Source organism: Pelobates fuscus, chromosome 10 (assembly GCF_036172605.1).
Source record: "Pelobates fuscus isolate aPelFus1 chromosome 10, aPelFus1.pri, whole genome shotgun sequence".
NCBI classification, from domain to species: domain Eukaryota; kingdom Metazoa; phylum Chordata; class Amphibia; order Anura; family Pelobatidae; genus Pelobates; species Pelobates fuscus.
In genome coordinates this window covers 68623023-68640799 of record NC_086326.1, presented here as the reverse complement: position 1 = coordinate 68640799, position 17777 = coordinate 68623023, and the positions used below count along the sequence as shown (strand labels likewise).

Here is a 17777-nt window from a genome sequence, read left to right as displayed (position 1 = left end):
CCATAAACACAATCACATACATACACACAATCACAGACCTATAAACACAAAAACCCAAATATATATATACACACATACACATAATCACAGATATACACACACACACACACACACAATCACATGCATACACCTATGCACACAATCACATGCATACACCTATGCACACAATCACATGCATACAAACACAATCACAGACCCACACACAGACCCCCCCGCACACACACTCTCACTGACAAAACATACACACATTTAGTACTAAAGAGATCCACCCAGCCTCCCTATATTGAGAGCTGGAATGGATCCTCTGTCCCTGGTGGCCAGTGGTTGCTGCTAGGCTGGGACCTCTGTGCTCTTCCTGCACAGGTCCCTCGCACGCTTAGCAGTGATACCGATGCCGGGATGAGATCATATCCCAGCAGCCGACTCACTGCAGGGCGCACAGGAAGAACACAGAACGTAAAGTGCTCCCTGTCACCAGGAAGCACATCGCCACCGTGCCGGACACCCTTGCTTTAGAATGACAAAGCATTATGCAAGCTGTAGTTTTAAAACATCTCAGGATCTACATTTTGTGCACCCCTGTTTTACAGAATCGTATACCATGGTGATGAAACGCAGTTTAAAACTTCCAGCGAAAGAAGAAAGGAAACGACATTGTTCACTAAAACTAGCAATATACATATCACACATAGGATTTTGATTTTGCACTGCGTGAGTCTGGACAAGGATCACTGTGCTCAAGGCAAAATATTTAGCAGATTCATTATTTTAACCTATGGCAATATATAAGTAACTCACCAAAAAAGAAAACAAGGGTTTTCTTACCTTAACTACGTTCTCCCCAGACTGGCCATTATTACGTAAGCAATCAAGGCAGATTGCAATTTGTGGATCACTTCTGTGATAGTCTTTATCCTCATCATTATCATCTTCATCTTCTTTGCGCCTCTTTTCCTTCGGAGTTCCATCTGTAAATATTTTTTAAATTGCATTAAAAGTTTATCAGAATATTGCTAGCAGAAGAGAACAATGCTGATGGCTGAAAGCAATGTAGGTTTTATAAAGATCTAAGCCCTACTTTCTTTCAAAGAACTTAAATATATTTTTAATTATGGAGTTTTCCTTTATTTGTTAACACGGGTGTCCCAAATAAACTAAACGTTTCCCCTCCCCCATCACCAAGACAGCCTCCTTGGCAGGGATGTATTTACCACAAGGCAGACAAGGCATTTGCCTAGGGCGGCACTTTCAGGGGGGCGCCAAAAAATGCCACCCCAAGCTCCCAAACAAATGGCCGCATGTCCTGGGGCTGTCCTTCTTAGGCCCCCCCCAAGGCGTTAAACTACTAATATTCTAGCCAGGCAGCAAGGAAGCGCTGTCCTCCACTCTTCTTGCTCTCTCACGCTCTGTGAGTCCGTAAGTGAATGTAGCTGTCAGTGCGTGTGTAGCTGTCAGTGTGTGTCTGTGAGTGAGTGAACGTGTGTGTCTGTCATTTTATGTGTATCTGAGAGTGTGTCTGTCAGTGAAAGTGTGTGTTGATTAAACAGTGTATGTATCTGCAATTAAGTGTATGTCAGTGCATTTGTCAATGTGGGCCTGTGTCTGTCAATCAAAAAAGTTGCCTTCACACAAATTGGGGGTGGGGGCAAATTTAGATTTGGGGGTGCCCAAATTTAGTTGTGCCTAGGGCAGCACAAATCCAAAATACACCACAGCTCCTTGGTGCAGGTCAACCTGTCATGGTGGAGATCATCACAATAGATGACATCTGATCCAATCCAGTGCTTCTCAGAGAGAAACATTGGAGACCCACAGTGCACACACGGCAGTTACCATTTCAGCCAACTGCCTTTCACTTTGAATCATAGTTCAAAGTGAGTGAGAAAACCCTCCCTGTTGTCTGATTGATAGCCATGACTGTGCAATTTGTAAAAGAGCCAATTTCTCTTTAAATCTGAGCTTTTATAAAATAAGACAAAGTATATCTTTAGTTAACCACTGAAGAAGTTTAGCAAGCTGCAGTGTTTTAAGAGACTGAAGTCTTCTTTTGAACTCTTTTATGCATCTTCAAACAAACAGCATTGACACAGACTTATAAAGAACACTATAGGCTCTAGACCACTTCTCACTTCATCTTATTGAAAGTGCCCCTGTCTGTTTAACCCTGCAATGTAAAAAAATGCAGTTTCTGAGAAATGCAATGATTACATTTCAGTGCTAACTTCAGCTCTAGTGGATGTCTTTCAGACAGCCTCTAGAGGAGCTTCCTGTGTCCTAATGAGTTTTACTGCGTGAAACGACGTCGGAATCTCCTCACACTTTGCATGAGGATATGGAATTCTTCAAATTCCACGTAAGAAAGCATTGATTCAATGGTTTCCTAAGGGTAAGCTTTAATACGTGTGTAGGTGATATGTATAAAAGTAACATCCACATGAATGCCAGGACCCAAGATTTCCCAGCAGAACATTGCCAAAAGCATAACTCTGTCAGCCTGCCTTCATCTTCTTATGCATCCTACCGATCTGCGCCTAAGAAGCAAACTGCGAGGCACTCTATGTTCTGACATATTTTTATCATAGCTAGCATTAAGTTTTTCAGCAAACTGAGTTACAGTAGCTCTTCTGTGGGACTGAACTAGACGGACTATCCTTCGCTCCCCACGTGCAATAATGTGCCTTGGGTGCCCATGACCCTGGCATCGGTTTACCAGTTGTCCTTCCATGCACCACTTTGGTTCGTACTAACCACTAAATACTGGGAACACCCAAGAAGAATTGCCGTTTTGGAGATGCTCTTACCCAGTCGTCTAGCCATCACAAATTTGCTCTTGTCAAAGTCACTCAGATCTTTTCGCTTGCCCATGTTTACTGCTACACACACATGAAATTCAAGAACTGACTGTCCACTTGCTGCCTAATATATTCACGGTCAGTGGTTTCAATGTAGTCGCTGATCAGTGTATATGTAAAAAGAGCAAATGATCTTGAGATAGTTTACATAGTTTGTTGGATGAGGTGTGTATATAGAATTTCCATGAAGTTAATTTGTGACAGGAATTTCCATGAAGTTAATTTGTGACTGGACACTGGAACTAGATGGCAGGGATTATGCAAACAGTCAAACCTTTGTGGTACAAATTAAACAAAATGGAACAAAATTAAAATATTAAATAAAAAGTAAATTACCACCTCCATTCGCTTGTGGTCGTTTTCTCTTCCAAAATTCTAACTCTCGATTCTGCTCCCCTAATGAAATACAAATTGAAATGTTGGTTACAATAATAAAAAAACATGACAAAAAAATAAATGACTCAACTAACCAAATTAAAAAGATAGTAACAACAAAGCATACCTTCTCTTAGTCCCGGCACCAATTTAAATATAATTTCTTCTAGAGTATTGTCCAACCTTCAAATAAATGAATTAAATAAATATTAGATATACAAAATAAACTCCAATGTTCATTAAATTTGGCACTCACAACAAGTTAGACATATCTGGAAAATAGTGTATGTTTGGCAAATCAAGTATTCATGAGCAGTGTTGTACAATACAAACTTTAACCACTTGACTTCCAAAATAGAGTTAAATCTTTTCATTGATAAATTGCCCGTGAGGTACAAAATGCATAAGCGCAATCATGGTTGTGCTATTTCTCCCAGTTGACAGTCTCAGCCAAGATTTTTAAGTGAAGGAAATAAAAGGTATTTGAGGTTATGCTTTATTACACGTTTTGAGCATATATTTTTCCTCGCTACACGATATGCTTTTGACCTAATAAATGTTTTTACTTCCATGTGGTTTTTAGAATTATATTTAGTCCATAATGCCTAGCTCACCCTTATTTATACTCTAGTAATGATCACCAGCCATTACAGGAATGCATTTCTCTACCAGAAGCCACTTTTCACAGATTTAATGCCAGCAATGGAGCTGAACAATTTGCTCACCCCCTGCTTCCTAACAGTAAAGAAAGTTTCAACAGGTCATATAATTCCAGTCAGGGAGCGGGGAGGAGTGATTGTACTCTACCATTTCACTATTAGCATTGCATTAGCATGCCAAAGATTGATAAAGTTTGAACTAGAAGTGTTAAAAACATTTATTTTAGAAATATACACTTTCACTGTATTTATTGTGTATGTGGGCATTATGTTCAAATGCAGAGATTTGTTTTACATTCTGTTGAATTTTTCCGGTAGCTGTGCTGCTAGGAATAGCTTCAGGGTCATTGCAAATACCTATAAGCAAAGAATTTAAACATTTTTATTTATCGGTTTGTTTTTGCCACAGCTACTGCACGAAAAAAATGTTTTGCTATATTCTTTTATACGAACATTTCAAACCCTGTGTTAAATATTGCAAGATAAAAGTGTTAAATATTGCAAGATATACTGTCTAAAACTTTTCATTTCCCAAACATTTTGAATGCTTAATGAATAAGTGAAAAATAAAAATTGTGCAAATTTACAACATTTTAGTTTTTAAGTTTGCCTTTATAGCCATGTACGCACTACTAGAAGATTACCATGTTACGATAGGTTTATATATTCATCCCTTGCTTCAAAAAAATTGTTATGTATATATTTTTCGAATTAAAAAGTGCTTGGTAGTGATGGGTTAATTGTGGTTGGTGGTTTTGAAGGAATATCACAAACTTGTTCAAAGGTTAAAGCAGCACCATGATCTCTTAAAAGAGTGGACACCTTTCATTAAAATACATTGTAACATATGCATAATTGCTTTCCATTACTATAGCCTTTTTATGAACAACCTTATTGTTTTTGTATCAAATACAGAGGAATTGTGTATACAAAGTCCAGTGATTGCAACCGCAGCAAACACACTCATTTGGATTTTTTTTTCCTACTTTTTTTTTCTTTAGTTTTTTTTTAGATGGGAAAAAAAAACCAATAAAAAAAAACCAAAAACCTTTATTGAAGCTTCATTTACAAAATTATACATCATCCTTGAAATGCTGTATGCAAAACCCAGCTCAAAAAAATAGCATGAAAACCCACCCAGATTGTGTTACACTGCTATGGGTTTTTCCTATTTTTTAATTGTTACAGTGTATATAAACAAAAAGAAGAAACACAACCACAACAAAAGGACATAGTCTTAAATTAGAGGGGCAAAGGTTTAAAAGTAATATCAGGAAGTATTACTTTACAGAGAGGGTAGTGGATGCATGGAATAGCCTTCCAGCTGAAGTGGTAGAGGTTAACACAGTGAAGGAGTTTAAGCATGCATGGGATAGGCATAAGGCTATCCTAGCTATACGATAAGGCCAGGGACTAATGAAAGTATTTAGAAAGTTGGCTAGACTAGATGGGTCAAATGGTTCTTATCTGCCGTCACATTATATATTTCTAAGAAGGTTAAAATAGTTCATAAATACCATTCCTTCTATATATCTGCTGACAATTTGGCTAGCACAATGTACAAAAACACAACATATACTATGGTGCTTTAATTTATTGTTTGATCATCCTGTTTCTAATCTTTAAGTCAAAGTATCAGCTTTTGAAAGGCCAGCATTTCAAAAAATAAAGAGATACCTGAATGAAGTCGATCCACACTATTCTGAAGCTTTCGTAACTAACATCGTACAACATTGTTGTGCCAAAAGTTGCATTTCAGGTCTTACCTAAGCATTTCTAATGGATTTGTTTCATGCACTTGGTTTCCACATTTGGGGCAATCGTTGCTTTCTTCAAAATGTTGGACAATACAAGTCTTACAAACTGAAAAAGTAAAATAACATATATAAATAAATAAATCTCGAAACACTTTATATATTCTGTTTTTGTAAAATGCTGCTACACCACATCATGTTCCACATTGTAACACTTGAATGGAACACTCCAAGTGACATAACATATACAACTGGAGTGGTTATGGTGCCAGGAGTATACTGACTCTCTACCAGAGTAAGTATTCAATTGCATTTACTTTCATAACGCCAACATATTCTGAAACACTGTAGATAGGCAAAACAAGACAACTTTCTAACAAAATATGTTTGACTTAAGGGAACTGTAGGTGAAGAGTACCTGTCCAAATGAGCTTACAATCTAAAAAAGGATTGACAACTGATCTGGGTCTCATCCGCTCAAATGAAATTTGCATTGTGCCAGTTACCACTGGAACTAATTATTTAAAACAATTCACATGCAAGAGGTAATTGCATTGTTATATTTACAGATGTAGACAAAATACACATGTTCAAGGTAGAATTACACTCAGCAAAGGTTGATTTAATATACAATGAGAAAGCAAGTTATCTTCAATCTCAATAATTGACCAATGAGCAATAGAATTAACGAAATTCTAAATAAATGTAAGAAAAACATTCCTTAGATGTGAAAGATCCTCTTTAAAAAAAAAATAAAAAAATACACCCCCAAAATTGCCAGGGCTTTAATAATATGAACATGCATATATTCCCCCAAAAACAACAACAAATCAGAGTGCAAAGGAATTGCTTTCCTTCACTTGCATTAAATGCATTTAAAAATATAAGCTCTGCTATGGGTTTCTCAGTTGCAAATACTGAACCGAATAAATACCATCTCTGTGGTATAACAGATAATAAACTTACATAAATGTTTGTCAATATTACAAAACTGATTTTATGTAAGAGCAGTTGGTATTTAATATTATTATTCTTTTACATAGTCTCTGTTGTGAAACCTGTGTCAGAAGCTTTGAAACTGGAAGGGTTAATGAACCTAAAAAATAGCAACACTCAAAGGCCATTTATTTTCAATTCAACAGATGGTGTTTAGCTAGCCATTACTTACAAGTATGCAGGCACTCTGTGACTGTTGTTGGTTTGATAAGATAGCCTTTGCAGATGTAGCATGTGATGTAAGGATTAAATTCTTTTACAAAGCGCCTCTTTTGGGTTGCCATTGACAGGATGCCTGAAGATTGAGGATTCCTGGACACAGACAGCTGAATGAATATGGATAGAAACTTAGGGAAACCGTAACATCACGTGGAGTTCTCACATTTTCCTCAACTTCCTCATTTTTGCCAAGCTGAAACTCTCAAACATGCTTCTCAATGCCATAGTTTTAATTGCAGTTACACCTGTGATGCATGTGACAAAAAAAAGAAGAAGAAATTACAATGTATCTAATATATACAAAAGGAAGAAAAAGGGAATTGAGTGGCTATGGTAATGAAATATAATAGGATGTATGATAGGATATAGACTAGAGTGTTGATCAAAAACAAAAAACACATCAGCAGGTAACCATAGATTAAGATTGTATGTGTACTTATTTGGAGCAAAAATCCACTCCTTGCAATGGCTTGCTGTAGGTTTTCAAATAACAGGCAATTATATCAGTGAATACGTTTTTATTTATTCCTACTGCATCCTAGCTTTTACTCACAGTATTTTTGGGCAGGTTAACCCCTTAAGGACCAAACTTCTGGAATAAAAGGGAATCATGACATATCACACAAGTCATGTGTACTTAAGGGGTTAAAGAGGTACTCCAAGCACAATTACCATTATAGACAGTTGTAGTGTTTATGGAGCTAGCAGGCTTTGGGCACAATCACCCAGGTGTGTGTCAAACAGTTTTCCAGACGTTTTACATGAAACAAAGGGCAAAAGTTTCTCTCTAGTTTGGAAAAATTGCGCCTCAGAGGGGATATGATAACATTATACAAATATATTCGGCAAGTGAAAAAAGATAAAAAAGGTAACTGAAAATGGGATGGATAATAAATCTATGAAAGGCGTGGGGGAGGGCTGCGTCACATACAGATGAGCGACTAAACCACTAAATATAATTATAAAATGTATAAAAAGGTATGTGAGCGCTCCAAATAGCCAATCACCACTACTTGAAAACTGTACTCCAGAACAGCAACTGCTAAACAAAACGGATATAGATCTGATTGATCACTCTGGGATCATTTAGACTGATATAACATAATAATCAAATGTAAAATATACAGTACATTATTTATTAAATATGTAAAAGCAACAAAATCTGCTTGATATCGATGCAGTAATAATAAATGTATCACACAAACAGCAACAATGTTGTCCCGAACAAAGTCAAGAAATACACAGCGTGGGGCCCCCTACACTGATGAAACAATGTAGCAACTGGAACTGGAAGTGTGCACACAAAATAGAAAAAATGATTGATTATAAAAAAAATATAAAATCAACGATGCCCAAACACATTCACTATCCCTGGGGGAGGGAGCTCTTAAACCCACCAAACAACCAGGTCTAGGCTAAGGGTGTTGCTGTGAAAAAATATCCCCGAGCTTAAATTTGAAAAATTGGAAGTGCTTCAGATTAGGTTTTTTGCCTTCTTTTGGATCAACAGCAAAAACATATGTGAGGAAGGCTGAACCTGATCGACGCAAGTCTCTTTTCAGCTATGTAACTATGTATACCTAGTAATCATGGAGTTATTCACAAAATACCTTTGCTTCTCTAGATTTAACTACATCCCATACTCTAGTCTGTATTCCTCACACTATAGTGTTAAAATCACTATGTAGCCCCTCCTTACTATAGGTAAAATATTTGCTTTATTTTCTGCTCCTGATCTGCCTCCTTTGGCTGACATCATCAAAAGTGATGATCTCAGCCAAAACCAAAGCTTTCCCATAGAAAAGCATTGGATTGTCAAGGATTGTCAATTCAAATGATCTCATCCAAGGATCAATGCATCTCTATGAGGAAAGTTCAGTGTCTCCATGCAGAGAGTGGAGACACTGAATGCCAGTACTGCACAGTGTGTAGCACTGCCCCAGGAAGCACGTCTAGTAGCCATTTAAGGAGTGGCCAGTGGAGGTATCCCTAGGCTGTAATGTAGACAGTGCCTTTTCTCTGAAAATAAAGTGTTTACTTAAAAGCATGCATGAACTGACTATACTCACCAGAACAACTCCGCCCACCTCCACTTCTGCCCCAGTTGCGGTAATTTGACTGGGGTTTCCTCGTAGAGATTTATTGAATCAATGCATCTCTATGAGGAAAGTTCACTGTCTCTATGCAGAGAGTGGAGACACTGAATGTCATTGCTGCGCAGTGTGCAGCACTGACCCAGGAAGCACCTCTAGTAGCTATTTGAGGAGTGGCAACTTTCCTAAGGCACCCGAAGTCAAAACAAAACACAGTTTGGGAACAGCTGGTATACACACTTATGGACACTCAAGCATACACTATATGGACAAAAGTATCAAGACATATCTCTTAATTATTGAATTCAGGTGTCTCAGACTCATTGCCACATATATGTAAAACTAAGCACCTAGTGATGCAGTCTGAATTTACAAGCAGTTGTTAAAAATGTTCAAGCATGACGTTGTGATAGGATACCACCTTTGCAATAAGTCTGTTCATGAAATTTCGTCCATGCTAGATATTCCATGTTCAGTTGTAAATGGTATTATAGAAAAGTGGAAGCAACTCTGCCATGAAGCGGAAGATCTGGTAAAGTCACAGAGTGGAGTCACCGAGTGCTGAGGCGCATCATGTGTAAAAGTCCTCAACGCTCTTCTGATTCCATAGCTGAGGCATTCCAAGCTTCAACTGGAAGGCCTTTTTCTATTTCAGCATTACTGTGCTCCAGTGCACAAAGTAAGGGTGCATGAAGATATGATTAGATGAATTTGGTGTGGAAGAACTTGACTGCCCTGACCTTCACCCCATCGAACACATTTGGGACGAATGGGAGCAAAGATTGTGATTTAGGCTCTCTCATTCAACATCAATGCCGGATACTGGATGAATAGGCAAAAAGTCCAACAGAAACATTCCAAAATCTTGTGGAAAGCCTTCCCAGAAGAGTGGAAGCTGCTATAGCTGGAAAGGGGGAAGCAACTACATATAATGTCAATGTATTTTGAATGCAATGTCATTAAGGTCCCTTGTTGGTGTAATAGTCAGGTGCCCCAATACTTTTGTCCGTATAGTGTATTTAGAGTTTCTCACACAGGCACTCTCATACACATTCAGAAACACACACTGTAATTAAAAATGCATCCATCCAGCTTGCTTACTTTCAGTACTGTGATGGAATATGAACTCAGTTAGTCGAGTGGAGAAAGATGTGGAAGTGAGCCTTTGCTGACAGTTCTCAGTGTCTCTACTCCGATACACTGCACAGGTTCTAAGCATGGAGGCGAGATTTCAGATGCCCCATTTACAATGTATGAAAGTGCTCATTTATCAAACTGCCATAAGATCCCTGATGTACCCAGCTCTGAATATCACTACACTGCAAGGCACTAGGCTAGGTTTAGTGCACCTGCTAGGGCTTTGTGGAGGCACCCCCTCATGACTGTATCTTGCAAATTGCAAAGGTCACACACCCCTCAGGTCAGAAGACGGTGTACACACATCTGCGTTTTGTCAACCAGTAAGAAAAGATTTTCACTTTTATGGTTTCTTGATATGGTAAACAAGTGACAGAATCAAATAAATAGAAAATATGCTCAATTATAGTCTGTTTGGATTATAAATATTAAACAAGTAAACTCTCACAGCATAATAATCTGAAGACTAGCCTGCAAATTGCAAATCAGGATCACAGAAGCAAGGAATATCACACATAACATAGTTGCATGTAAACAGACGGTATGTACTAGTGGCATTGCAGGCAGGCTCACTATATACTAGTGGCATTACAGGTAGGCTCACTATATAATAGTAGCATTGCAGGTAGGCTCACTATATACTAGTGGCATTGCAGGTAATAACTAGGCTCACTATATACTAGTGGCATTGCAGGTAATAACTAGGCTCACTATATACTAGTGGCATTGCAGGTAATAACTAGGCTCACTATATACTAGTGGCATTGCAGGTAATAGCTAGGCTCACTATATAATAGTGGCATTGCAGGTAATAACTAGGCTCACTATATACTAGTGGCATTGCAGGTAGGCTCACTATGTACTAGTGGCATTGCAGGTAGGCTCACTATGTACTAGTGGCATTGCAGGTAGGCTCACTATGTACTAGTGGCATTGCAGGTAGGCTCACTATGTACTAGTGGCATTGCAGGTAATAACTTGGCTCACTATATACTACTGGCATTGCAGGTAATAGCTAGGCTCACTGTATACTAGTGTCATTGCAGGTAATAACAAGGCTCACTATATACTAGTGGCATTGCAGGTAATAACTAGGCTCACTATATACTAGTGGCATTGCAGGTAATAACTAGGCTCACTATATACTAGTGGCATATTATGTAAGGCTCACTATATACTAGTGGTATTGCAGGTAATAACTAGGCTCACTATATACTAGTAGCATTCCAGGTAATAACTAAGCTCACTATATACTAGTGGCATTGCAGACAAGCACACTATATACTAATGACATTGCAGGTAATAACAAGGCTCACTATATACTAGTGGCATTGCAGGTAATAACTAGGTGTCATGCCTTAACTATGGTATCCTCTTACTTCCTGGTTCCACGGAGCCTAGCCACACCCCTTTATGACACGGTCTGCCTATTTAATCTGACTGCACCAGCTGATCAGGGCTGGATTATTGAACTACGTTCCTTACTCACAACCCGGCTACAACTTCGTTGTGAAAGCCTCTGCTACCAGACCGGACTGAAAGACTCTGCAAAGTTCCCTGCACCTCTCCTCATCCACGACTAAAGATTAAACACTCTTCATACGCCTCTGAGGAGATCTCGGGAACCAGTGTTCTATGTGCCGGAAGCTAAGTAAAACCTCTGTGATAAGCATTTGCATCTCAAGCTGTTATTTCCTGTCTCCAAAATCCTTCGATAATACAAAACCGTTACAGCTAACTTCAACTCATACTTTATATCAGTTATCTGCATCTGTCTTGCTTCAGTTAAAGTATGGAACAGCTATTGTAATTACTTATCACCTAAACCGTTTACTCTACTAAGAGACTCTTTATTGATTCAGTGTCTGCAATTTACTACCGTTTACTCCTTAAAGCTACAGTGCCTGTAACTGTGGACTTCAGTTATCATTTACTACTTAAAGCTACAGTGCCTGTAATTGTGGACTTCAGTTATCGTTTACTACTTAAAGCTACCTGTAAATTGGAATTAAAGTCTTTACCTTTTACTTTCGTTAATAAATATTCAACTATACGAAATCTGCAGTTGTGTTCCTTCATAACAAATGTTTAAACGTGACAGAATAATCCAGCCATTGTAATGGATCCAGCAGATTTCGATTCTACTATAACTACGCTGAATCAAAGAGTTAATGCACTAGCCCAAAGTGTGCAAGACCTGCAAGTTACTAATGAAAGACTTCTCACTTATATCAGAGATTTACAAACTCATACTCCTCATACTACTCTGCACTCGGCTAGTGATCCTGCTGTGTGTAACCCTGAAAAGTTCTATGGAGATCGTTCCAGATACAGGGAGTTCCTCAACTCTTGCAAACTTTTAATTGCTTTGAAACCTAGATCCTATCCTACAGAAAGAACTAAAGTTTGTTCGGTTATTTCCTTTCTAAGAGGTGAACCTATGTCATGGGCTCATTCCTTTCTGGAAAACGATGACCCCATTTTAGATTCACTAGATGAATTTTTTGAAGCCATGTCACTTCTCTATGAAGATCCTAACAAACAAGCTACAGCTGATTTAACAATCAGAACACTACAGCAAAGAAATAGACCCGTTGAAGATTACATTGCTGAATTCAAAAGATGGGCTATAGAAACGCAATGGAATGACATCACATTGCGCAACCAGTTTCGAATTGGTTTATCGGAAGCTGTAAAAGATGAATTATCTAGAACAGAACTCCCTACTAATTTGAACGCTCTAATTCGCCTATCAATCAGCATTGACAGAAGATTAAGAGAAAGAAAGGCCGAAAAAGCCCTTTCACATTCAAAAGACCGCAAACCTTTCACTCCCTCAAAAGCTCCAGATAAGAATTCCATACCAAGCGAACCTATGGAAATAGGGATAATAAGAAGTCCCCTCACTCCTGAAGAGAAAAATCGAAGACGTATGTTAAACCTCTGCATGTATTGTGCCTCTCAAGTTCATTTAGTCTCTGATTGTCCTTCATTAAAACGGATAAAAGGCAGAAGGCAGTCTCATGCCTCTTCCATCCTAAGCGTACTTCCCTCTACAGCAAATACTCAAATGTCCCCTATCGTTCTTGTATTACAGTGGGACAATAAAAGAATCATAACCAAGGCTGTTATCGATTCCGGTGCAAATGGAGTATTCATCGACTCAGCCTTTGTAACAAAGAATAAAATTCCTTGTGTTCGTAAAAGAACTTCTGTACCTGTTAAAGTGATTGACGGGTCCCTCATCTCATCGGGACCAATACTTCATGAATCCGTCCCTCTAAAAGTAACCATCAATCATACTCATACGGAAAGTCTTATATTTGATGTTATCTCATCACCATTTTTTCCTATTATATTAGGGATCAACTGGTTAAGGAACCACAACCCTCAAATCTCATGGTTTCCTTTCTCTCTCACCTTTAACTCACATTATTGTAAAGAAACATGTTTACAGCAAATTCCAATTCTTCAGTCTACGAAAGAACCAGCTAAAACCTCATGTTGTTCTGACACCGAACTGGAGTCTCCTCCTCCTACAGTCATTGGTGAATTAAAGAGAAAGTTTACAACAGCTCCTATCCTTCAACTTCCAAATCCTTCATATCCTTATGTCCTTGAAACGGATGCTTTGGAATTTGCAATTGGAGCTGTCCTTTCTCAACACAAAACTCCTCAAGAACCTCCTTTGCCTAAAGTCATTGGAATCTTATCTTCTCTTATTGACGACATTAAAGGTCTCAGTGAAGATGCTCTTGAACTTCCTAAATCAATGAAATTATCCAAGAAAAATGGTCTCTACTATTTTAAAGACCGGATTTATGTACCTCCCTCTTTCAGAATTAAAGTACTTGAATTTATTCATGATTCTCCTCTGGCAGGTCATCCATGTATGAAAAGGACCCTTGAATTGTCTAAAAGATACTGTTGGTGGCCTCGTCAAGACCAAACTATCGAATCTTATGTCAAATCTTGTTCTGTATGCCAAAGATCCAATCAATTGTCCTTGTTGAAGCCTCATCATCCTGACCCTTTCCAAAGAAATGTCACTACTTCTCCTGATCCCATATTGGTCCAGGGTGAAGAAGAATACGTAATTCAAAGTATACTGGATTCAAGGATCCATCGTGGCTCCTTACAATACCTCATCAGATGGAAAGGATATGGAATTGATGAAGATACATGGGAAAACTCCTCTGTCGTTCATGCTGACAAATTGGTTTCCAAATTTCACAAGCGTTACCCTTCTAAACCAAGTCAATAGCACCCAGAGGTTGCTCATTAAAGAGGGGGTACTGTCATGCCTTAACTATGGTATCCTCTTACTTCCTGGTTCCACGGAGCCTAGCCACACCCCTTTATGACACGGTCTGCCTATTTAATCTGACTGCACCAGCTGATCAGGGCTGGATTATTGAACTACGTTCCTTACTCACAACCCGGCTACAACTTCGTTGTGAAAGCCTCTGCTACCAGACCGGACTGAAAGACTCTGCAAAGTTCCCTGCACCTCTCCTCATCCACGACTAAAGATTAAACACTCTTCATACGCCTCTGAGGAGATCTCGGGAACCAGTGTTCTATGTGCCGGAAGCTAAGTAAAACCTCTGTGATAAGCATTTGCATCTCAAGCTGTTATTTCCTGTCTCCAAAATCCTTCGATAATACAAAACCGTTACAGCTAACTTCAACTCATACTTTATATCAGTTATCTGCATCTGTCTTGCTTCAGTTAAAGTATGGAACAGCTATTGTAATTACTTATCACCTAAACCGTTTACTCTACTAAGAGACTCTTTATTGATTCAGTGTCTGCAATTTACTACCGTTTACTCCTTAAAGCTACAGTGCCTGTAACTGTGGACTTCAGTTATCATTTACTACTTAAAGCTACAGTGCCTGTAATTGTGGACTTCAGTTATCGTTTACTACTTAAAGCTACCTGTAAATTGGAATTAAAGTCTTTACCTTTTACTTTCGTTAATAAATATTCAACTATACGAAATCTGCAGTTGTGTTCCTTCATAACAAATGTTTAAACGTGACACTAGGCTCACTATATACTAGTGGCATTGCAGGTAATAACTAGGCTCACTATATACTAGTGGCATTGCAGGTAATAGCTAGGCTCACTATATACTAGTGGCATTGCATGCAGGCTCACTATATACTAGTGGCATTGCAGGTAATAACTAGGCTCACTTTATACTAGTGGCCTTGCAGGCAGGCTCAGTATATACTAGTGGCATTGAATGTAGGCTCAGTATATACTAGTGGCATTGCAGGTAATAGCTAGGCTCACTATATACTAGTGGCATTGCAGGTAATAGCTAGGCTCACTATATACTAGTGGCATTGCAGGTAATAGCTAGGCTCACTATATACTAGTGGCATTGCAGGTAATAGCTAGGCTCACTATATACTAGTGGCATTGCAGGTAATAGCTAGGCTCACTATATACTAGTGGCATTGCAGGTAATAGCTAGGCTCACTATATACTAGTGGCATTGCAGGTAATAGCTAGGCTCACTATCTACTAGTGGCATTGCAGGTAATATAGCTCACTATATACTAGTGGCATTGCAGGTAATAGCTAGGCTCACTATATAGTAGTGGCATTGCAGGTAATAGCTAGGCTCACTATATAGTAGTGGCATTGCAGGTAATAGCTAGGCTCACTATATACTAGTGGCATTGCAGTTAATAACTAGGCTCACTATATACTAGTGGCATTGAAGGTAATAACTTGGCTCACTATATACTAGTGGCATTGAAGGTAATAACTTGGCTCACTATCTGCTAGTGGCATTGCAGGTAATAATTAGGCTCACTATATACTAGTGGCATTGCAGGTAATAATTAGGCTCACTATATACTAGTGGCATTGCAGGTAATAACTAGGCTCACTATATACTAGTGGCATTGCAGGTAATAACTAGGATCACTATATACTAGTGGCATTGTAGGTAATAACTCGGCTCACTATATAGTAGTGGCATTGCAGGTAATAGCTAGGCTCACTATATACTAGTGGCAGTGCATGCAGGCTCACTATATACTAGTGGCATTGCAGGTAATAACTAGGCTCACTGTATACTAGTGGCATTGCAGGTAGGCTCACTATATAGTAGTGGCATTGCAGGCAGGCTCACTATATAATAGTGGCATTGCAGGTAATAGCTAGGCTCACGATATACTAGTGGCATTGCAGGTAATAACTAGGCTCACTATATACTAGTGGCATTGCAGGTAGGCTCACTATCTACTAGTGGCATTGCAGGTAGGCTCACTATATAGTAGTGGCATTGCAGGCAGGCTCACTATATAGTAGTGGCATTGCAGGTAATAACTAGGCTCACTATATACTAGTGGCATTGCAGGTAATAACTAGGCTCACTATATACTAATGGAATTGCAGGTAGGCTCACTATATAGTAGTGGCATTGCAGGCAGGCTCACTATATAGTAGTGGCATTGCAGGTAATAACTAGGCTCACTATCTACTAGTGGCATTGCAGGTAATAACTCCCTTTATAATGGCACTTCCTGTCACTTTAATGCATGTAATTCCAGCTGTGGAGCCCTTACCACCTCCATACTCTGCCAATATGACAGGTGAGGGCTGCTAGCTGCCAGTCCCCCCGGCCCCCCTCTCTCAGTGCAGGTTACATGCCCGGGGGGGGAGGGGAGGGGGTAGTATCTGGGGACAGTGTGTGACTTCTCCTGGTTCCCTCACTCGATGTGACCTGTCATGCTCACCATGACGCGCAGTGCTGCTGGTGGGGAGGGGGGCGTGGCTGTCTCCTGTCCTCTCACTCCGGCCGCTGACGGACAAGGTGTGCGGAGGGGGGGTGATGGTTCCCCCCCCTCTCCTGGAAGGTGGGAGGGCGGCTCCTGTGAGGGCAAGTGGTGGCGCGAGCTCCTCTTCTCCCCCTGACGCACGCACGCGGGCCTCGTCACCTGTCAGTCAGAGTGCCTCTGTCAGGCTGCTCGCGCTTCCGAGAAGGGGAGGAGGGGAGTGAGTATAAAAGGGGCGGGAGCCCGACACTTCCCGGCAGTCACACGGCGCGTCTCCCTGTCAGTGCTGTGTCCTGTCACAGCGGGGGCGGGTGAAGGACGGTCCGGCAATACACCCCCCTCAGCCCCATCACTGACAGGACGGTCGATGTGAATATAGCGGTCTTACCCGCTGTGTAGGAGATAACATAGTGCCCCCATACTGCTACTGTCTGTCCAGGATGCTGCCAATGGGGGGGACACGGTAAGGGAGAGAGAGAACCTGGCATTCTTAAAGAGAAGTGGTACACCGAGCATGGGAGGGAGGGGGTATTCACTAAACTTCGAATTGTAGGGAATTAAAATTATTTAGACTACAATAACTAATCTGTGACTTTAACTGAAAAGTTTTAGGACAAAATAGAAAATTTGGCTGGCACTGCTTAAAATTTGGGGTTTACTTTCAAGGGACACTACAGTCACCACGACAACGTTAGCTTAATGAAGCAGTTTTGGTGTATAGAACATGCCCCTGCAGCCTCACTGCTCAATCCTCTTCCATTTAGGAGTTAAATCCCTGTGTTTATGAATCCTAGTCACACCTCCCTGCATGTGACTTGCACAGCCTCCCATAAACACTTCCTGTAAAGAGTCATCTAAAGTTTATCCTCTCTTTATTGCAAGTTCTGTTTAAAG

At 39.8% G+C, this 17777-nt stretch overlaps 1 protein-coding gene across 4 annotated transcripts in view; it reads right to left on the bottom strand.

Annotated features, from left to right (window-relative positions):
- The window catches only part of PCGF5 (polycomb group ring finger 5), a 125321-nt gene that overhangs the window by 14592 nt on the left and 92952 nt on the right, over window positions 1–17777 (bottom strand). For 2 of the 4 annotated variants that reach the window (XM_063434099.1, XM_063434101.1), the window contains exons 2-6: window positions 6809–7100; window positions 5653–5749; window positions 3355–3410; window positions 3189–3248; window positions 826–968 (exon numbers count right to left, since the gene is read on the bottom strand). In XM_063434099.1, coding sequence (XP_063290169.1) covers window positions 826–968; window positions 3189–3248; window positions 3355–3410; window positions 5653–5749; window positions 6809–6920 — 468 coding nt within the window. In that variant the 5' untranslated portion in view covers window positions 6921–7100. Of the gene's footprint in view, window positions 1–825; window positions 969–3188; window positions 3249–3354; window positions 3411–5652; window positions 5750–6808; window positions 7101–16844; window positions 17086–17777 lie in introns of those variants that run through there. The other 2 variants (XM_063434100.1, XM_063434102.1) reach the window with 2 other exon arrangements.